At 41.0% G+C, this 22,800-nt stretch overlaps 2 protein-coding genes across 6 annotated transcripts in view; one reads left to right on the forward strand and one right to left on the reverse strand.

Moving 5' to 3' along the window:
- Sarm (sterile alpha and armadillo motif) overlaps positions 1 to 22,800 on the reverse strand; it is a 40,221-nt gene that overhangs the window by 6,770 nt on the left and 10,651 nt on the right. For 3 of the 5 annotated variants that reach the window (XM_032434451.2, XM_015175182.3, XM_032434450.2), the window contains 3 exons: positions 10,381 to 10,653; positions 4,283 to 4,587; positions 3,810 to 4,215 (listed from right to left, as the gene is read on the reverse strand). In XM_032434451.2, coding sequence (XP_032290342.2) covers positions 3,810 to 4,215; positions 4,283 to 4,587; positions 10,381 to 10,653 — 984 coding nt within the window. Of the gene's footprint in view, positions 1 to 906; positions 1,054 to 3,809; positions 4,216 to 4,282; positions 4,588 to 6,482; positions 7,352 to 10,380; positions 10,654 to 22,800 lie in introns of those variants that run through there. The other 2 variants (XM_002047417.4, XM_015175184.3) reach the window with 2 other exon arrangements.
- LOC6624231 (dyslexia-associated protein KIAA0319-like protein) lies at positions 11,780 to 16,104 on the forward strand. The gene is made up of 8 exons (XM_032434454.2): positions 11,780 to 12,559; positions 12,618 to 13,913; positions 13,975 to 14,106; positions 14,174 to 14,282; positions 14,345 to 14,535; positions 14,596 to 15,127; positions 15,187 to 15,354; positions 15,410 to 16,104. Exons 1-8 carry the CDS (start codon positions 11,921 to 11,923, stop codon positions 15,592 to 15,594), a joined length of 3,252 nt encoding a protein of 1,083 aa, XP_032290345.1. The 5' UTR covers positions 11,780 to 11,920; the 3' UTR covers positions 15,595 to 16,104.

Here is a 22,800-nt window from a genome sequence, read left to right on the forward strand (position 1 = left end):
GCCGATGCTGAGGCAGAGGAGCTGCTACTCGTGGCCCCAGACATACGGGCAGCGGACGCAGTGGACTTGCTCGCTGTGGCTGCAGTCGTCAGCGGCACGCCGCCCACCACTTGTATGGGCTGAGGGGGCGGCGACAGTGGGGAATTGTGCGCAAAACGATTAATGGGCGTGCCCATGGGTGGCGGCGACAACGGCATCTCAACAATGGGACTGGGCGAACGCTTGGGCACAAACTCGGATTGGCCGCTCGATCGAAAGATGCCCTTGCGCACGGGCCAAGGTGCCTGATTCTGTGGATTGGACATGCTTCACGGCGTGCCACACAGCGTATTTAAATGTCCGGCAGCGGGCAGACGTCGACTGACTCAGTTGCAGAATACTTGTGTTCACACTTCGATGTTCTTATTTGAAAATATTTCAGTATAACGCAGCGTGAGCGTGAAAATGAATGTTCTCCGTGTTATATACGTTTAAATACAGTTTTGTTATTTATTTTCATTCACATAAAAATAGCGCACAAATTGGCTGTCGTTGACGTTGCGCTTTCGAGAGAGTTTGTGGTGTGTGTGTGTGCGAGTGTGTGTGTCGCTCGGAGATTCTTTGTATTAACATATATATGGACACGCGCGACGTGTGTGGGTGTGACTGTGTGCGTGTGTGTGTGTGTGTGTGTGTGTGTGAGTGTGTGTCAGGCGCTGACACTGACCGACAAATTAAGTTTACAATAATTTACAACACTGTTAAATTGTTCCTACTGTTTTACAGTTAACATCAATTAACGAGACTTGACGAATGTGTAAAATGCATGATATATATTGATATTTGTACATAACGTAACGCGTATGACACTTGTTCGATCAACTGGTATACATATAGAACTTAACGAATGTTTAGCATATATCTCACATATTTTCTCATACGATAGCCCATGGTTGCGATGCTTGCACTACTTAAGCTTCGTTCTGTTGTTAACCTTCAACTAGTATTTGTTCGAGTTTCGTTAAGTTTACAGTTTTCTGCGTCGTTTATTTCGTTGTAAGCACTCTTTGCACTTGATACGCTTTCGTCAAGTTTTAAATATTTGCAATTCTCGGCCCACTTTCGATGAATTATCGTACTTTAAACAAACTCGCATGTTTTGCATATTATTTTCGTTAAGTTTTTTATTTGCCAAGCACACTTTCGTTCATTTATAGCGATCGGAGAATTTCATCACAGCACCCGTGTGAAATTTATGAAACACCGAAAAGTGGTTGCTTCGTTCAGTCGCGGCACAAGTGTTATACTATATTTAAAATGAGTCGCGGCGAAGGTCAGGTTCTAATTATGTGTGCTTTCGTTTAGTTAAACACTTGTTTCACTGCTTCTTCTTCTTCTTCGTCTTCTTGTATATTTATAATTATATGGTATTTGGGAATCGTCAACACGAGGCATTCAATTGTTGTTTGTTGTAATTAGGAAGTCGTTGTCATTTGCCAACAACATTTCGGTGCCAATAGACAAATTGGTGCAAAGCTCTTGTCTATATAGTTCGTATACATACATATATGTTATATATATATATATATGTATGTTTTCCGTATAAGTATATGCAAATGATTATTTGAAAATGCTCGCCTATAGCGTAACGTTCGCGTCGATCGCTTGTCTGATACTGAGAACTGAACGCCACTCGGTGCCATTTTATTTAAAAGCAAAAAATATTCGAAAATAAAATACTGGCGGTATACAATAAGAACAACAACAACAAAATTCTATAGAAATTTCAGAGCGCACATTTCGAGAATAAATCAAAAACAAAAATCAATATATTGTAACTATATAAGTTATATGTGTATCATGGATTTAAAGGAAATTTCATTGAAGTTCTTTTTTTTTTTGCATTTTAAGCAATGGGCCCAAAACTTTTAATTGTTTTGCCTGAAGCTATAAAAAAATACATTAAATATAAAAAAAAATCTGTTGCTTCTATGATGGCGGCAAAAACTATTGGGCGTACGGAGCCGAACTTTAAACTGTAAAGCAGCCAAATCGAAGCCCGAAAAAATAGAGAACCTTTAAGGTAGATCCAGTTCCAAAGTATATGTAACTTAGGACTCAATCAGTGCATTTAAGCAACCGTTTTTAGTGGCTGCTAATTTTGCGTATAGATCAAATGTAGCCCACATTTTGTTCATGAAAATACGTATAGCTAACAATATTTTCAGCACAAAGGGCAATTGTACATCAGAAATTTAAGTGAGTAATTAAAAATTGTGAATATCTTGGGTGGGAACCAAGGCAGGCAGTTTGTTTGAACCGTGAACTGAACCAACGGGAATTTGTTTGAGCTTGCAGCCCTGGCTCGCAGGTTCATAGCTCGGATATTGCATTCTAGCTGATTCCTTGCATACATTCCATTTGCAATATATTTAATGACTCGTTTATGGTTTAGTACCTGACTTCTGACCTTTAATAGCTGGACAGCATTCATGCAATATACTGCATATAATTTCATCAGCCAGCCAGAATTGCGTTGTTGACAAGCTTTAATGAGGCGCATCATAAAACAATTTATGCTAATTTGTAATGGGTCGGCATAGTTCTAGGCTCGTCGTACCCCTGCCTGCATTGATTAGATAAGCTGGCCACAGCGTTGCCCAGGGAAACGTGTTGTACAAAAGGTGAAATTGCAGGTGAAATTTAAGTACCTGAATTCTTTTTAGCATGGAGCCCTTTTCCTTGCTCAAATGTCGCACTAAGCGCGGACTCCACTGGCGCTGGCACTTGTATAGGAACATGTTACGTATACGCGATGGTATTTCGTGGCAGACTGTTGCCTACTTTTTGGCGTCTCCACAAACATATAGAAGTATATCGATTTTCGTTGGCAATATTTAACAACTTTCACAGCACAGTTTTCAGTTTCGCACGAGGCGGCGCCATTAACAGCTCCAGCTCCAGCTCTAGCTCGGGCTCTGGGTCTTTTGGACGGCACGTTTGCCCTTATGCGACTCTAACATGCACGCGACGAACTTCGACTGAAAGGAGTGGCCCGGCATAACAGTTGGGCACGTCCGAGCTTTGTTAGGGGTTGTGTCTGGCTATCTAGCTGTCTGCGGGGCGGGGCAAGTTGGGGAGAAAAAGGTTTGGGGTGCTGCGTCACTAGCTTACTGAAAGCTTTGAAAGCTTTGCTGCTTGCTAGCCGAAGATTTATTAACAGGGTTCAATGACTACGATATAGCGTGTAATCAGTAATTGATTGATTGACCGTGTGATTGACTGATTGATTCCTTGTTGGTCTGGCTGCTACCAAACACATGCAATCGGCTAATTAACGAGTGGCGATTAGTTGACAGTGGGACTGATTGATTCCTTGATTGATTAACTACCTAGTAACAGCATGGAGCGACAATTTTGGATTGATTGATTGACTGATTGACTTTGGCGATGATTTGATTAGCTGCTTTGATACAGCTTGTAATCAGCTACGCAACGCGTGACGATTAACTGATTGACTGACTAAGTGATTGATTGATTGATTTTCTGATGGTTAGCCTGCTAAGATACAGCAAGTGATTGACTGACTGATTGTTTCCTTGTTTTTTTCTTCACTTCTAAACAGTTACGCAACGAGCAACGATTGGCTGGTTGACTGACTAATTGATTGATCGACAGTCTTAAAGATTGACTGCCTGACATGTTGATTAATTACTTCCGCGTTTGTTTGTTTGACAGCTACGTTACAGCTTGTAATCAGCTAAGCAACAGTTGACGATTGATGGACCGATTGATCACTCGGTAAATAGTTAGTTTATATAATTGCTTACCTGCAGGACGGCCGCATTCTCCTCTGTTTTGACGCCATCCATATTCAGGCGATTGCTAACCGCTGACGCAGCCTTAGCCTCTTTGTAATCAATATCCCCGGCCTGGAGACGTTTCATTTCGGCCGAATTGCTGGTCGCCTGCTCGGAGCTGAAGCCGTCGGCGACCACTTTTGTGGTGGCCATAGATTTGGAACGCTTCTCCTCAAATTTGATGGTGTCAATCGTTTTATTCGAGCCACTTAGCCCACTGCTGGCGCTCAGCTGTGCCGCCGCTGGATGTGTCAGATCCAGCCCGCTGCCAAAATGTTGATGTGTGCAATCGTCATCGCCATCCGGAGTCGTAACAATGCCATGGCAACTGCCATCATCATCGCCATCAACCAGATTCTCGAATGAGGCGCGCATTCTGCAAGTAGACACGAATATGATCATGGTTCAAGCTGCAGCCCTGCAGACAAGAAGCTGGTACTCACTTCTTTTTTAACTGCGTTATGGCATCTTTGCTATTGAGACTCTTGAGGTCATCAATCGATGGATGGTGTCGCGTTTGCGTTGGCGCCGCTGTCAGACGCTCTATTTCCGACATGGACATTTTGATATCAGTGAGATCGCGCTTGACGGCGGCTGCCTTCATTTCCGAAGACGTTGATGACGAGGAAGACGACGAGGACGACGATGATGACGCTTGTGTCGTTGATGATGATGATGTTATATGATGCAAACGCTGGGATTTCTTTTCCACGCGCGTCGTTGTGCTGCTGCTGCTGCTATTGACAACCTGTAAACAAGGCAGGGATTGAGGAAGAGAGAGAGAGAGAGAGAAAGAGAGAGAGAGAGAGAAAGAGAGAGAGAGTAAAGAGAATATTAGTATTCATATGAATATTTGGCTCATTTTTCTTGTACTGATTCAGCGCAAAAACATTTGAAAAATTGGCAAAGTGGCCCTCATTCAGCATTTGCTGAATATTTCTTATATGAATATGTTTGATATATATACATATGTATCTATAGATAATTGTTGTGGGACAGTCTGCTATCTGGCCGCGTTTATGGCAGGCGCTTAGCGCCGTCGCCTTTATAAATCACATTTGTTTTTCAGATTGAAATGGCAACGTAGTATAACAGAAAGTGCTGATAGATGGTTTTATTTTAGCTGCGTGTCTTCCTGATAAGCAAATAATGTGATAAATGTCTAATGTTTTATGATTTCTCATTCTCGAATTCACTTATGAGCAAATCCAAGAAAATAACAAAGTGTATCACTATGTCGCAATGCAGATAAGATGGCATAGAAAGGGTATCTGCTCTATCTATATACAAAGATACGCATCAGCAGCTAGATTTTAGTATGTCACACAGTCTTCCATTACCTTAGACTATATGTAATATCATATCTTATGGAAAACCTATCTATCTACAGCTGATGAGGCGAATTCAGGCCAAAAACAAGAGCGAATTCACACGATGCGAAATGTATAAAAGTGCAAGCGAGAGGAAAGATACGAGCGAAGATAAAAGACGATCATTCGTTAAATTTAAAGTGGATTTATAACCTACAAATTATATCTCAAAGACAGCGAGAGGGCAATGTACGAAGACAGTGGATAAGCTTTCGTCAAATAGTTTCGGAGAGAGTTAACATTCGTCAAATTGAATGATTGAGTTAGGTCCTGCGGTTTGTGTCTGACTTTGACTTTCGTCAATTAGCATTTTAGAAGAACATATTTCACAAATCTGTTATACGAAATTTGTTATATGAAAGGGAAAATATTCAATAAAATAAAAAAATGCATTCAAGAATAATTGAACAATTTTACTTAAAAGTTATTTTCTAGCCAATTATTTCTTATTGTCACCATTACGCAGAAAAAAAATCTAATTTCTATTCATGCGCAATCACAATGTGAGCCAAATTGAATTGTTGCCTGTAAAATCTATGACACTTAAGCATTTGCAAAGGTTGTCAGAAACAAGGAACAAAAAAATAAAATAAAATAAATAAGTCGCCAGCCCACAGATCGAGCAAGAGTTTTATTTATTTCTCTTTTCTTTTCTTTTATTTTTTTTTTTTATTTTTTTGACAAATGTAGCCACATTACGAATCAATTCTAATTTTGGACAGATTTCATTTTGGCTCTTTTTGTGTGTCTTGAAAAGATTTGAGCAGAAGCCCCAAAATGAACAAAACGACGAATATTGAGTGTGTGGGTGTTGCTTTTCATACTTAGTTTTAATAAGGCTTGAAGCGTTGACTAATCAAACATGCGAGAATCATTTCAACTAGTATAATTGGAGAGTTTCAAATATAACGTATACGTCATGTAGACACAAACATATTGCTACCATCAACGATTCTCGTAATACTTAATCAATGTGTTATACGCGACTCTTTATGGCATAATACACGGTATATACGATTCGACTTATCGGGGAAAAAATTCCCAAGTGCCCAAGTGATCGACGTTCTCTTTTTGTTTTTTTTTTTCTACATAGATGTTGTTGTTGCACTTGTGTTAGTAAATATTATTGTGCGGCCGGAGGGGCCAGTGGCTGGGCCTAACGCTGCTTGGACATGAAGTCAATTGATTAGATATGAGGTGAGAGCCTTAACGTTTTGAGCACTGCGTCATTTACTAATTTATCATTATTATGTCTTACGGCCTATGTACTAACCTATGTCAGTTAACACGTTGAACTTGTTCGTTGTTTCTGGAAATTCCTTGAAGAGTTCAATTGTAGCTAATATTACGTATACGCCTACGTTCTGTTGGGCCCTTTGGCTCTGGCATATATATTTATATATTTTAAACTAAACAACGCCTGCGGGGGGCTTATCAGCACAGAGATACACGCACACGCACACATACACAGACAGATATATATATGTATGTATATATTTGTTAATATAATTATATGTGTGTTCTGTCCCTATTTCGCACGCGCAAATTCAATTCTTCAAAGATTTATATATTTATTAATATTTATTTATGTTGTTTCCTTTTTGTGTTTAGTTTCGTTGTTCGCTTTGGGCCCAGTTTTTCAATAGCGACGCAGATTTGTGGTTCACACGCTGCCAAGACGCTTCGCAGACTGAACTGAGCTTTCGAGTTAATATTTTTCACGCTTGCCGCGAATAATAATTCAAACGGCACCAAAAATAAAAAAGAAATAATCGTTGAGTTTACTTTTTCTTTTTTTTTTTTTTTTTTCTATTGCTGCCGTTGTTGTTCGTTTTTCGTTTGTACAGAAAATACTGATAACAAGTAGAGTTCGTTTAATTGTTCGTTAATTGGCAAAAGTTGTAGTCAACTTTGCGCTTTTCGTTCGATATCGTTGCAAATTATAATTATGTAAATTGTGGTTTAAATATCTATTATATATTTGAGGCGCTGCCGTCACACAAAAAAAATCATTGCACGTTTGGCTAAAATTCAACAATTAAATGGGATTTTGCGACGGTTTTCTTCTTCTTCTTCTCCTTCTTCTTGTTTTCAATGCCTTTTTTTTTGCGCGACGCTCGCTTCTCGTTCGTTTCGTTAACTAAAGTAAAATGAGCAAATTTCTAGCTGCGTTGCTGGGTCTCTGGCTGGCTAGAGCTTTTGCCGCTGCCGACGTCGACGCCAGCCGATTGTCATTCTAAAGTGCCACTAGCAGCGATCGCTGTGGGTGCGAGCGGGATGGCTAGATGGCGAACAGCACAAAGTTGGCGTTGACGTGAGCTCAGCGCTGAGAATTCTAGGAAATCATATTGTAAATATTCTCGCCGGCAACTGTGTAAAAGCAGCAACAACAACAACAACAACAACAACAACAGGAATAGCCAGTAGAAGAACGCGTCGCTTATTTTTATCTATTATCTAATTTATGCAGCGAATTTGTGCATTTCCATAATTCTGCGCTAGCCTCACGTTTCAGTTCAAGCGGTTTTCTAATTAACGCGTTCAGCTTAAAGTTTAAGCTTTATGGAATCTGTTTCCAGATTGTGAGTGTGTGCGTGCGTGTGTGTGTGAGTGTGTGTGTGTGTGTGTGTGTATTCCCATCTCATTTTGTCGCTTACTTATTTGATTAGTGTCGCTCTTTTGCATTAACACCAGCTGGGTGGGGGCGTGACGGAGTGAGAGGTTGCCATTGCTGTTGTCTGCGTGTGTGTGTGTGTGTGTGTGTGTGTGCCGTGATTTGTGTTTTGTTTAGTTTTGTGTGTTTATATTAATAATTATTGTGTGGCATTTCGTTAGTGTTAATAACTCTGCTGATTATGCACATGTGTAGACATATTCACATGTCTATATGTGTGCTAATTTATGTATAATTGCTAAACAATTGGCATTTCGAATTAGCATAATCAGCTCAGATCTCAACTAGCCTTAAACCTATCTTTATAGTCATGTATTTGAAATGCTCTGTGTACTAACTTTAAAATGCTTAAATGACTAATAAAATTTGGGCCATTAATCATTTAGCAGTCATAAATAAGGTTCATTAGCTTCTTTTATTTTGATGCCATATTTGTTATACTTAGTTGTTATTATGTTAAGTCTTATACATACATATTACATCTGGCGTTAGTTAAGCATTTTATTTAATCCCCAATTTGCACCATCTTTTGTTGACTTGTTCACACCCCGCAATCTGCAATGCGTCATCGAATTCTTATTTTCTTCATACTCCCCCGCAACATACACACACACACACACGCATTATCTGGCAATTGCACAGCTGTTACACACACACACACATATGTATGCATGTGCACATAAGCATGTGAAAACATGCATGTATTATCTTTGAAGTATTTCTAATGTGCTTCGATTAACACTTACACATATGCTTGATATATGTACATGCACTTGTACTCATACTTGTTTTCGATGTATTTCTACATTCATTGTATTTTCTACAAATTGTTCAATTTTCTGCGAAACAAAATCGTATCGGTCCTTGGCTCATTCTAAAATAAAAGTTTTTCCTTAGAAATTCACATGTCAACCGTCAACTGATTGGCCAACAAAATTGTTTCCTAGAAAACAGGAATAGGCACACACACCTTGCTCCCTGCGTACGATGCACACGGACACAGCTTGCAGAACGTTTATCAAGGCTCGGTCAATGAAAAGCTTAAGCGGCGCTTATCTACAGAAAGCATCAGCTTAAAAGCTAAGCGTGGTCGTCGTGAGAGCTACAGCACGAGCCATTGACGGACGTCACGAGCCAAAGACGACGCGACATTGATGTGCTGCCGCCATCAAGAGCATCTACGCCGGCGGCGACTGCGACGACAGCGACACCTACCGGCAAATGAGTCATTGGCCGAAGCAGAGCTGAACAAGAACAAATAAATATATGCTTCAGCATTTTCAATTGCTCTCAAATGAACGGTAAATTGTACGCACGTTGAGCTTTGCTCATGGATGATGATTACACAAGCTATTTAAAGCTATTTGAAAGCTCGCGCATTTGTCACCCACTTCGATAGCCGCACATAATTTGATGGGTGCGTTAATTAATAATAAAAAACTTGACCAAGGCAGCGACAACTGTGCCCTGTAAGCGACTATTTTGGAGGCAAGTGATTCAATGTGAAATGTCAATGAATTGATAAAAACTCAAGTGTGAGTAAGTCCAGAGTCGACTTGCAAATGCCCTTTACCTAGCTTCGAAGTACTGCAATTCTATGTTATCTTTGTGAGAGTGAGAGAAGGACAGTAACAAGGAAAGAAAAAGAGGAAACGAAAACTATTGGCAAGAAATGAGAATTAAAATGTCACGAGAGATCATGAGAATCGCATAGAAGAATCGCAAAGTGGTAACATACCCTGTCAAACTGAAAACGTTTCTGATGGCAAAACGCTTATCAGGCGACGGAAATTATGCACAGATAAAATAAAAATAAAAACTCCAAACGGAACTGTGAAATGCAAATGCCGCTAAAGCAATCTTATCTAAACCAAAAATGAAAACAACCAAAAACGACTTCATTGTGGGAAATTTTGCTTCGCAGCTCGTTAAATGTTTAAACAGAAATTGTTGTGGCAAGCGGCACGTTTCGAGCAAATGCAAATGTATATGTATGTATGTATGTATGTATGTATGTGCATAAACTGAGTATGGGCAATTAATTTTATGGCTTTGCTCAATCAATACCACAACAAATACCAAATGAATGTGCCAAATATAGCGAAAAGTATTCAAAGTAATCGCACAAGCATTAATTGATTTCTCTACAGCAGCCGCTGCGACGCCAATCAGAATTGCAATAATCTAATCAGAACTGGTTCATATCGAATCGTTTCACCTTTGGCAAGCAATGGAAAACGTGCTGGCCCGGCGAATTGTGGTTGTCGGGTTTATCAGGTAGGTCTAGAGTCTAGAATTTTCATATTTTCACATTTTAGGCTTAAGTAATTGTATAAAAATAGACACAAGTACACAGAAATTGTGTTTTTTTTTTTTGATTTATCAAGGGGTTCGCTTGAAGCAATCAGCAATTATTAGCCAACTGACAGCATTGCGTATACGTAATGTGCTTGCAGTTTGCATTTTTGTGATCTTATCTGAAGCACCTGCCACCTACCTGTTGCGATGTGGACTGATGTGAGGTTTCCTTAAGACTACTGCAAGAACTCGAACTTGTATTGATCTGTCGTCCGCCCAAATTGGCGACTGTTGTGCTGCCCCCCGTTAGGGGGCCCCCTCCGTTGGCTGTGATGCCGCCGTTCAGTGTGGGCGTATTGCAGCTGGACAGGGGCGTGGTCGATGCTGGGCCACTCTTCTTGTTGAAACTTTCAATGAGCGTCGTCGCCGGACTCAACATGCCGCTCTGTGAACTATCCGAGAAGTCTGTCATCTGTGCGAGAAGAGAGTAGAAGTTGCTCAGTCAGATAAGTGTTATTCCAAGCTATTTACAGGTAGTATTTGCATCTACAGCTCCCTAGACAAATTTTACCTTTTATGGGCAACAGGTGAAAATCTAATCTTGCGTCTGTGAGTCTAGGAGCCGAGCATTTATTCATTCAGAATTCTTTGCTTGGGCAAATATTTAATGAAATGTATTTTATGTGCATAGAAATGAGTTGGAAGCATAGAAAAAAAAAGCACCGCATGAGCCATAAACACTTCAAAATGCCTAAATCAAACAATAACATGATTTGTATATTTATTCATGTTTGCAGCACAACAAATGGCACCTACATTTGAATCATTTTTTTTGCCGTGCACTGCCCAGTGCCTGCAAAACTGTGGCATTCATGGCGCCGTGCGACCTGCTCGGTAATGCAATGTGCTTTAGATAAAATGTAGTCCAACAGTAACGTGTTTGTTTTTAAACAAAAAAATTACAAAACTTATGTTCACGAATTGATTAATGTTTGTTTAGTTATGATAATTCAATTTCTGTATCTTAAATCTATTTAGTATCTAGGGTATGCTACATAAATAATACGCTGGCAGTTGGTCGATTTGTTGCTGTTGTTGTTTTCGTATGCACATAATTAATATTGTTTTGATTTAAGGCAGCACTTCGATTAAAATTCCATTTACGCGTGGGCGTACGTCCCACTTGAGTTCGTTTCTCGTTTCTGTGATTCGTAGAGTTTTCTGTGTGTGGGCGCACGCGAACAGTTTTGCAATTCGCGTTCTTAAATCAATATTTGCAATTTCACAAGTAGTCCATATGTAATTTATTGCAAATTTATATACGTTTTATCCTATAGCTGTTTAACAATAAAAACACGCCTTAAAACGCGCCAAGAAGGCGCCGTAACTGTCTGCAGAGTTACCAAACTTCCAAAGCTTTCTTTGTGCTTTTGCCAGCCAGTGTGTATGCTTCAAACATAACGTACATTGCCGCGACGGTAGTTAACAACACTGGTCTAGTGCTTGGCGCAGAGCGGCCCACCAGCTGTTATTTTGGTATGTTGCTTTTGGTATTTTTTGTTTCATATACATATATTTTTTTTTATTTTGTGGACTACGCGCACTGGCCACACTGCTGCTGGAGCCATTCACTCGCTCGTTGATAAAAATGTATTAATTATTGCAAAGTAGCTAGAAAAAGTGCACAAAAGTGGCATAAACTATAGTCAAAGCAGTTGTGAACGCTCTACCACAACGAAATGGCACGTGCACACCCTTCGAATTGTGGCTGGCTTTGTTTCTGGCTCTGTATGGCGTCAGCAACATACGCGTCAGCCGACGTCATGACGGCAGCTGGAGTGGGGGGAGCTGGCACAACAACGACAACAACGCAAAATGCGCTGCTGGCGACCGCTGGAAAACAGGAGCTGTCGGCAAACGGCAAACAGTTGCCGGTCTGCTCACGCATGTTGCGGCACGTCTTTGAGAATGCGACGCCGCGCGACGAACAGCAGGCTGGCGTCTTCGAGGAGTACAAACCGGAGGTGGGCCAAGTGCTCGACGAGGAGACGTATCTGTGGAGCTGTCTGGAGGCGTGCTGTGAGAAATCCCAGTCGCGGAATCGTGGAAGCAACCAAACCAATTCCTGCAACGTGGTCTTAGTTTTCAAGCGCAAATGCTATCACATTCACTGCGTCAGCAATGAGGCCTGCCTGCCCAAGTCACTGGCGCGGGAGCGTGAAAATGAGAAGGTACAAATGGTGCTGGTCAATCCAGTGGATGGGGACCAGCCAGAGACTTGGACGCAGCTGCTCAAGGCCACCAAACAGAACGCTGCAATGCTGCCGTACGAGTCGGAGCTCAACTTTTGGAAGCAGCCGCATCGTTTGCCCTTTCAAGTGAGCCACGCCAAAGCTTGCCTTTGAGCATCCTTTACTTTACTATTTCCTTTTGCAGGATAGCAACGCCTACGATGACGACGAGTTTCCCATGGCGGAAAAGCGCATGAAGCAACTATTGCTGCAACCACCCGACGAGAACGAAGAGGATCTTAGCTACTATGGCGGCGCTGAGCTGCCGAGCACTGCAAAATTCATGACATGCGATCTGGACACACCTTGTCCACCGCAGGAGGAGTGTGTGCCGCTCCAGGCGAATGCGGTGACGGGTCTATGCAGCTGCAAGCATGGATTCATTCGCAACAAGCAGCACAAATGCATCATGCCCGCCGTGCCATACAGCGCATATTTGCCCAATGAAGCGTCTGCTTTGGTCACCCAAGAAGCGGCAGGCAGCGAGATTGTGCCCGAGGTAGTCGCCCCGCCGCCCGTCAAACAAGAAGTTAACAAGGTGACCGTGTCTGTCATGTCCAAGGAGGTGCAGCTGCCTGAGCAGGAGGTGACGCTAGCCGCGTTCACGGTTCCCGATGAGGAGACGAGCGGCGCCAAATACAAATATCTGTGGACGCTTATATCACAGCCCAAGGGACCGATGAATGGTACTATTTCGGATCAGAGCAAGCCCAAGGTGAAGCTCTCGAATCTCTCCGCGGGCTTATACACCTTCAAGGTGACTGTGACCGGTGACAATGGCACCTTTGGCGAGGCAGCCGCTAATGTGACAGTGCTGCCCGAGAGGCGGATTAATCAGGCACCACAGGTTATCATCTCGCCGTCGGAGCAAACCATTCGTCAGCCCACCTCGAATGCGGTGCTCGATGGCAGCACCAGCACCGACGATGACAAGATCGTCAACTGGCACTGGGAGGTCATCTTAGGACCGCTTGGCTATCAGCCGCAGCTGCCGGAGGTGAATACGCTACAATTGGATCTCACCTCGCCGGGCAACTATACCTTCAAGCTGACCGTAACGGACTCCAATAATGTAACCAACTCGACCACAGCCACCATACAGGTGCTAAAGGAGACGGACTATGCGCCGGTGGCCAATGCTGGGGATGCCGTCATTTTGTATCTGCCAAACAACAATGTGACGCTCAACGGAACCGCCAGCTCCGACGATCACGAAATCGTTGAATGGGAATGGACAAAAGATGCCAGTGATGAGGCGAAGGCGGTTGACATGCAGAACACAAGAACACCATATGTACAGCTGTCCAATTTGGAGGAGGGCATGTACACGTTCGTCCTGAAGGTCACCGACAGCAGCAAACAGTCGAGCACCGCCAAGGTACATGTATTTGTGAAGCCACCCACCAACTCACCGCCTACGGCCAAAGCTGGCGTCAATGTGGTAAGTCGAGAAATAGCTAAATCTTTTATGTCTATCGATGACATGCTTCCCATGCGCACAGACAACGAGCCTGCCCATCAACTGGGCAATTTTAAATGGATCCGAATCGAAAGATGACATTGGCATCAAAAGCTATCAGTGGAAGCAGCTCAGCGGACCCAACAAAGCGCTCATACTCAAGTCGAACAGCTCTGTAAGTACAAACAATAAGTACAATACAAAACCTAATCTAATCTCTCACATATCCGCCACTTGTATAGATTGCTAATGCCACCAGCCTAACGCTCGGCCTATACGAGTTCGAGCTAAGCGTTGCGGATGAGAACAACAACACGGCCACCGACAGTACCTGGGTGAAGATTGTGCAGGGTACGTGGTTAGCCAAAAACAAAATGAATCTATTGTAAGCTAATGCCGCATTTATTCCAAAGAACGCAATGCGGCGCCTATTGCTAATGCTGGTGGGGATCGCACCATTGCCTTGCCCGTCACAGCTATATATTTGAATGGGTCGCAGTCATCGGACGATTTGGCTGTCGTAAAATATGTTTGGACGCGTGAGGATTCTAGTCAGGCGGCCGGCGTCATCGTGGGCGATACGGACAAGCAGCCAATTATGATTGTAAGTCCAGGCCAGACACCAGCTGGGAAGGATTGTCATATAAATGCTCCATTCTTACAGCTCAGCAACGTGGTGCAGGGTCGCTACGTCTTTAAGCTAACTGTGAGCGATGATCAGGGTCTGACCGGCACGGATTCAGTCAGCATTAATGTCCATGCGGATCCCATGCTTATGAATCTGGTGCAAGTAACGCTGCCGATGGGCTTGTCGGTGGTAACCAAAAGCGAGCTGGATTCCACAGTGCAGAAGCTGCAGCTGCTGCTGGGCGATGACAATAAGATACAAATCAGGGAACTCAAGCAGGATCTGCACACAGAGGCGGCAGTGCTGGAGTTCTTTGTAATGACCAACAATGCGAAGAGTGGACAGTCGAGGCCAATGGATGGACTGCATGTGGAGCGTATGCTGCGTGCCAAATTGCAAAAGGATGACTCAATTCTAGGTGCACTTTATGTGGACATTCGCACCACCGTGTGCCAGAATAATTGCTCTGGACATGGCAGATGCGAACCCTCGACGAGAGCTTGCATTTGCGAGGCATTCTGGATGCCATCGGTAGGATTCTTCTTCAGCAACGATGAGGCCAACTGCGGTAGCTATAGAAACATTTCAACTCTAAAACTTTATATTAAGCCGTCGTTTGCCCCACAGACTGGTCCATTTTGTATGTTTTTGTGGGCGTGATTTCCAGCTGCCTGCTGCTCTCGGGCATCTTCTGGGGCATTGCCTGTGCCTGCCGCCAGACCAAGAAGCCGCGCATGCGTCAAAAGGTGCAAAAATATGCGCTGATCGGCACCCAGGATGAAGAGGCTGCCAATTGTAAGTTGCTGCCGAAATAGTTCGAACATATCTGAATAGCCTTTATATTACACAGATTCGCGCAACACTTCACTCACCGAATCGGAAACGGATTCGGATGTGCTCTTCGAGACGCGCTCCAAGAGCAATGGCATTGGCAAGCGCAAAGCCAATCACAGCAGCTCACAAGGCAGCGGATCGGCTGGACGTGAGGGCAACAAATATGCGGCTACCAAGCTGGGCCGCAAGATCAAAACATAGACGAGAGAATTACTTGTACTATATCTGTGTGCGTGTGTCTGTTAGTTCATATAGAGTGTGCGTGATATATACCTATATACACCTATATCTATATATATATATATACAAGTATATATTTGTATTTCTATATAACCCCATATACAAACATATATGAATGTTTTGTACTTGTCGAGCACGCAAAGTGCCTGCTGATTTATGTTTATATTTTATGTACTATATTTTAGACTTTATACATATGTATATGTGTTTTATATATTTGTAACTCTATGTGTGTATATGTGCGTGTGTCTGTTCCTTTTGCTTATGTATGTGATATGTGCACAAACCTCTTGGCTGTTTACCTCCTATTTTTATGATAATTTAGTTTTACTTGCGCTACTGCTGTGCAATTAACAATTGTTTACATATTTTGTATAATTACTTTTATGATTTGTATATTTTTTTTATACTTTGTTTGTGTGTATATAGCGATAGGATTTCACAATCAATGTAATAAATTACATGTAACTGCTTTAAACTGAAAATTAATGTTGCAAACGGCGGGAGAAGTTTGGGAAAAAGTTAATAAATTTTAGTTAAACAATAAACGGCTGTCAGAGCACAGTTGGCGCACAGTTTGACAGTCATGCGTGGGCGCACAGTTTGACATTTTAAAGCATTTCAATGCAAATATTGACGCCGTTTTTTATTTGCCTGAACAAATTGGTCGAAGTGCTTGTTATTTGCTGCTCAGCTTGGAGCGCGGTTCCCGGTAAGCAATCGAAACGCAGCGCATCACAAATCTTTAGCCTCTGATTCATTTGGGCAGACAGTTTTTTTGGGCTTTTATTTTGAAGTGTTTGCGCTTTTTATTGATTTGGGCCGGATTTGTGCTACTGACGGCGGGCGGTCGCAACGTCAGTTTGTTGCCTGCTCTTTGCCCTTTTTTTTTGTTTTATTTTCTGATGGTGGCATGCCACGCGCGCCCCATATTTAACACACACACACACACACACACACAGTGCTGGGCGCGGCACTTTGGTTTGGCTGAGACACGCGATTCGCTCATAGCCATTGCCGCGGCGCCTGCTGGACGCAGCTGCCACCTGCCACCTGCCACGTTTGGATGGTTGGCCAGGCTGTGGCCAGGCTGGGGCAGCAGCAGCACCTGAACCTAATTAAGCGACCTTCGTCGGTTTGTTTGGCGCACTTTGCATGCCAAACCTAATGAAAAGTTTCTTGAACTTTGGCCCTCACACACGTGACATATTTTTTTATAAGCTGTTATTTACATTTGCTTTTCTCGGTATTTTTATGCGCGTTTAATTGTTTGTTTTGACTGCCCCGCCGCCCGCAGCTCGCCCACCCCCGCCCCCCCCCCATGCAGCAATATGTCTGCTTAAATTCCTTTCGCATTTCCAAGAAATCTTCGAAGAGCAAGAGATAAATAAATTGAATTTTGAATAGCATTAAAAATGTTAATTTTCTTTGCACTTAATTCGTATTTGCTTAATTTCAACATTCTCTTGACTAATTCACATGCTCAGCTCCGCTGACAGTTTACGGCTTTTCGAAGTTATTAATTTTGAGAGAGAAAAAACAGACACACGATAATGCCACAATACACCCAGGGCCGACGGGCTACCGGAATTATCAGCATTATTATTAAGTTTTTCTCATTCTTTTTGTTATTTATTTTTGTTTGTCATTTGACAAATCAGCCAAAAGAAATCTGACTAAATTCAGCTGTCGCTTTGAGTTAAAAGCATTTGCATAAATTAAACTTAAGTGAGATCTTTATTGTTAATTTATAAGCACACAAAAATTCATCAAATACGCATTAGCTTTAAAAGCCCAACCACGACAAATAGGCCTAAGTTGTGGCAGAAAATTGATCAGACTTTTCTTTATGAGTAATGCAGGTATTTCCCATTTAAATTTCCCACAGCTTAAAAAGCCTGACAAACCTCCACTTTCTATCAAAATTTGTTTAAAATTCCAGAGGCGATTACCTAAAATTTCAGTATGCCAAAAGTATTTCAAGGTTTTGGTTTCAATTTGCGCTTAGAATTCCATTAAAAAATTATAAAACTTATCAATTAACATAATAAAAACAAACGTGTGCGCAGAGCGCAGAACCGAAAAATACCACAAAACCAGTAAGTATGCTGTGGTCGAGAGTGCCCGACTAGGGCATACCCTGCATCTGGTACCCTCTATACCAGATGCACTTTACACTTTCTTTGTTTACCTATTAAATGAGGATGCTAATTGAGAATATATATTCTTTACGGTGTCGAAGATGCCTCTTTTTCCCGGTTACATACATTTGCACATAACCATCATACCCTTTTGATTCATTTCCACTGGGCATAATAAACAAAAATAATGGAAGAACAGAACTGGCTTTGTTAACGGATAAAGTTTTTATGTGGTTTTTATGCGATTCAAATTAATTCTTCAAACTCGGAGGCTAGCTGAGGGGAAGCTGGCCGCATTTATGCATAGCACAATATTTAAAAGCATGAATTATATATATTTATACATACATATATATCTATATAAAACTGTCTTTCGTGAGGAACTGATTGATGAACATATACATTCATTCATACATACATACATACATACATACATACACACATACATACATACATACATACATACATATATATATACATACATACATACATACATACATACATACATACATACATACATACATACATGCATACATACATACATACATACATACATACATACATACATACATACATACATACATACATACATACATACATACATACATACATACATACATACATACATACATACATACATACATGAATACATACTCACAAATTTAAAAAAAAAACATCAACAAAAAAAAACCACAAAAAAAAAGCACAACACTACTCGCTAAGCATGAAAGACCGCAGAGCCTACTTGAATTCTTGAGAATCGAGGAGTAGAGCACTTGGTGAAAATTCATTTAGTTAAATTTGCAGCACAGCGATAAATAATTTTGGTCGCTTGGTATGAAGAAATAAACATGCATACATATATACATTAATGCATACATACATACACGCTCACCCACAAACACACACACACTCACATATATATATATATATATATATATATATATATATATATATATATTACTTTTACTTGTATCTCTATGTATAAAATTGCTTATCCTGATTGACTGACTAATTGACTGACTGACTAATTGACTGACTGATTGATTGACTGACTGATTGACTGACTGACTGATTGACTGATTAACGCCCAGATCGTACCGTAAGAGCTGGGAAGCTAAAATTTCACTGTAGTCAACTAATGTGATGAAGGTTCGGGAAAACTCGCGAAAAATGGTTGTATGCAAGTTTTTCGTTTACCATCCGATCGGTTTCAAACCCATTTTCAAAGAGCGTGTTGAGAATTTTTTTGATAATTGCCATGGGCAAGGCTGGGCATACCCGCTAGTATGTATATACATATATGCTATAATTTATATATATATATATATATATATATATATATATATTAAATGGCACACGAGACAACGCTTGAGTGACTTTTAATGTATTCGCGACAATTATTTTTGTGCTTGCAGATAGCAGCGGGCCATAAAATGTTTTAATGTTTTATTTGCGTTTTATTATTGTTTAATTAGGCGCCCCGCAGAGTGGCGCCCCGCCCCTCAATGACAAAACATTGTCAGTTTATTTGTTTGCCCGAGTGCGATTCGTGTAAGCCAAGTTTATTGTTCTGGACGCCATTTCAGATGCAAATGAAAAAAAAAAGAAAGAAACAACAAAACGCGTTGCCAACGCTCTAAAAAGCGTGGGTCGAACAAATGCGAAAAAAATTAAAAAAAATAAATAAAAAACTAGAAAGTAGGAAAATCTTTGGCAAGCCGAAGTGTTAATACTCTTGTGGACACATTTGCCTTAGGCAGAAATTTGAAAAGTATCTTGGAAAAGCAAATACTATTTCATACAAGAACCAACTTTTCAACTGATCGGACCTATGGGAACTATATGATATAGTTGACCGATTCTGACAAGATGTGCATATAGTAGGTAACATAGTAAAACTTATATATGCCAAGTTTAGTCAAAATATCTTCATAAACAAAAAAGTTTTCCACACTAGAACCACCTTTGTACCGATCGTTCTCATGGCAGCTATATGCTATAGTGCTCCGATCGGGCTGGTTTCGACATATATCAAGACGAAAGCTTTCAATCTGAGAGACTAGCTCGCAAAGAGACAGAAAGACAAAGAGACAGAAGGACAGACAGACAGCTGGACTTGGCTATATTAGCCAGACTTTAGAAGCTGATCAAGAATATATATCTTTATATATATACATTACACATTACATATTCAAATTATAATACCCTCGACAAAGGGTATTCAAATGCTGCACTTGGTTAAGGTTCGAGCTGTGTGGGCAGCAGGTGACACTGGCTTTTAAAAGTGGGCGTATGTGAAGAACAACAAAAAGTGTGTAAACTTGTGAAATAGCAAAATGTTAATTATTTTTTGTGCTTCTGAAAGTGACGCGGTTAGAGCACCATTTATAGAAAAGTCAAGTCAAGAGATCTACGGAGATCTTACTAGAATATACAAAAGTCTGAAAATAAGAATAATCATTCTTAAACAGAAATATTTTGCACATTTTCTATGGTTAGTTCTGACGGAAGCAGAATTGTCTAGAGATTGGAATGTACATATTAAGCCCAGGCAAAGGATCTTAGGAACTGCCCAAAAGACTGTACAGAAGAATTATAGAATTATCTATTCAAGTGGAGGCGATAGTAAAAAAATATTTAAATTATTTTTAATATTCAAATTTTTTTGGATTCTTTTTTTCTTCTTTTTTTAGAAATTCGAATTTTTGCAGATTAAAACGGTTTGGTTCTTGAGATGAGGTCAGATGAGCCAAAGCGCCTATTGTATTTTAAAATAAATTCGATTCAGAATGTTTTTTTTTTTTTTGATACCCCATTGGAAGTGGATAAAAGGGTATGATGGTTTTGTGCTAATGTATGTAACAGGGTGAAGGAAGCTTAAGACTTGACTAGGTCTGGATAGGGCGCAATTCGATAACTTTCCCAGTTTCAAGGCAATCGATAATTATCGATAACGAAATCGTGTTTTTTGAGCAAATCTCTTTGGTTTTAAGATCAAAAGTCACCAAATTTAACATGTTGTTTCTGGTATAGTATATACAGATAAAGTATCTTTCATTTTACAGGCACCTCCGACCCCTTCCGGCCTTAGCGAGCGCTGCATTTGGTATTGGCAGAAAGTTCAGGGTATGTGCTAGTCGGGCACTCCTGACTAGCGCACTCTAACTCTTTGCTTTGTGCTTAACCAATTCATTGCCAAGACTACACAAAAAATCAGGCAGCGAAGAATGCAGCTCTGATATAAAATTGTGGCCACATAAACATATCTAACTAGATATGAGACTTAAGCTTTGCTAATCGTATTATTTATGCCTAAAAATTGTTTATTAATATCTACGAGTAGGGCTTTAAAAAAACAGCAGTGGGATTAATTATGCACGATAGGTGTAAGCTATTGCTGAAATATATAATTAATGCAAAATGTTATTTATAGGTGCGAGCAAGCACTGATCGATACCTGCTAAACTTTAAACAATAAATGAATAGAATGGAATGTGCAAAGAATTGTTTCTTTTATTGCATACACCTATCTCGCCGTGCTCAGTTCTCAACTTTGAGAAATTAAATTTAGCTACGTGCAATAAATATGACATCCGACTCGCAAGCATTTCCGCTCCAGCAAAAGGGCCAACAGCGCGAGTTGCACAATTTAACTGGCGTTCAGCAATTTGCCATTCAAATTGACAGTAAGTGCATTATGTGAGAGAAACGACATTGCTCATACGGCCCGTGGGCGCTGCACGGTTGTGGCAAATCGAATGCGCACACGGGGTTCAAGGTGAGCGCAATTGTTAGCCGAAACAAGCCAAGTGCAACAAACAGCTGCAATCTGTGCCGCTATCTTTGCCAATTAGTTGCCGCATCTGCCACAGAAACAGAATTGTGTCTCATTAGCTGCAGATTAATTTTGAATGCATTCGCAATTTGACGTTGCATTTAGCAAGTCGCGTGGGTGTTGCCAAAAAAAAAAAAAAACAAAAAAACAAAACTAAGCAACCGAAAAGAAATATCTAAGTGCCACAAGAGTTAACGTGCCGCACTGTACTCTGCGCCCAAAGGGGGTTGCTCTGGCTGTGCAACCCTTGGCCAAATGACGCAGTTAGCCCTTGACACGAGTCGCTGGTTTGGCGCCAAGCGGGTCAGCCTGCAGTTACCAATAGATATATACACATATACATATACATATATATATATAGATGATATTGTGAGCGTGTGCGGCTTTTAACTAGCTGTGTTTTGATAAGAGCTGCCAGAGATAAGCCATAAATAAACAACAATTCCGAAGCATTCACCTCAAACACTAAACAGTTGCCATGCGTGTGGGCTTAGTTTGAACCAGAACAAGAACAAGAAAACATATATAAAAAAAAAAATATATATATATATATATAAAGAAAGAGAAAAACATAAAACCGGTTCATCAATTGACTGAGACGTCAGCGTGTTTGGCAGCGCGCCAGAGCGTCTGTCGCTGGGTTGGGGTTCGGGGTCTGGGTCGGGGTCGGGGTTGGGATCGGGGTAGAAAAGGTAAAAGTGCCAAATGCTACATCAATTTAATGGCTATCTCTATGTGTGTGTGTGTGTGTGTGTGTGTGTGTCAGTGCAATCAAAGCATAATCGAGGCAATCGAGCATGAAGCACAAACAAAACACAAGCACACACACACACACACACATAGATATGGCAAAAGCTATCTGCGAGATACATTTTCGTTTTGCCATTGCCATTTCCTACACACACACACACACACACGCTAAACAGAGAGACAACAGAGTGCGATCTAATAACAACAACAAGAACAAACGGGAACCACACAGCGCCAAACGATTTACTATAAACAAAAACAGGCAAAGCATTTTATGTCTTTTCTTGCGTATTGCTTTTTATGCTTGCAAAAGTTGTACATTTCTTATTATTTACCTTTGCCTATATTTACTGTCTGTCTTATTTGTATTGAACTCTTGCTTACTTTGTGCGCATATTAAGAAAAAATCATTTTATAAGCAATGCACAAATTTTCACT

Source organism: Drosophila virilis, chromosome 3 (genome assembly GCF_030788295.1).
Source record: "Drosophila virilis strain 15010-1051.87 chromosome 3, Dvir_AGI_RSII-ME, whole genome shotgun sequence".
NCBI lineage: Eukaryota > Metazoa > Arthropoda > Insecta > Diptera > Drosophilidae > Drosophila > Drosophila virilis.

Excerpts from the sequence above, each read along its gene's own strand:
- LOC6624231 (XM_032434454.2), top strand. The coding sequence starts at position 11,921 with ATGGCACGTGCACACCCTTCGAATTGTGGCTGGCTTTGTTTCTGGCTC. Across the intron at positions 13,914-13,974 it reads CCAAAGCTGGCGTCAATGTG|ACAACGAGCCTGCCCATCAA; the intron begins GTAAGTCGAGAA and ends CCATGCGCACAG. Across the intron at positions 14,107-14,173 it reads TACTCAAGTCGAACAGCTCT|ATTGCTAATGCCACCAGCCT; the intron begins GTAAGTACAAAC and ends CCACTTGTATAG.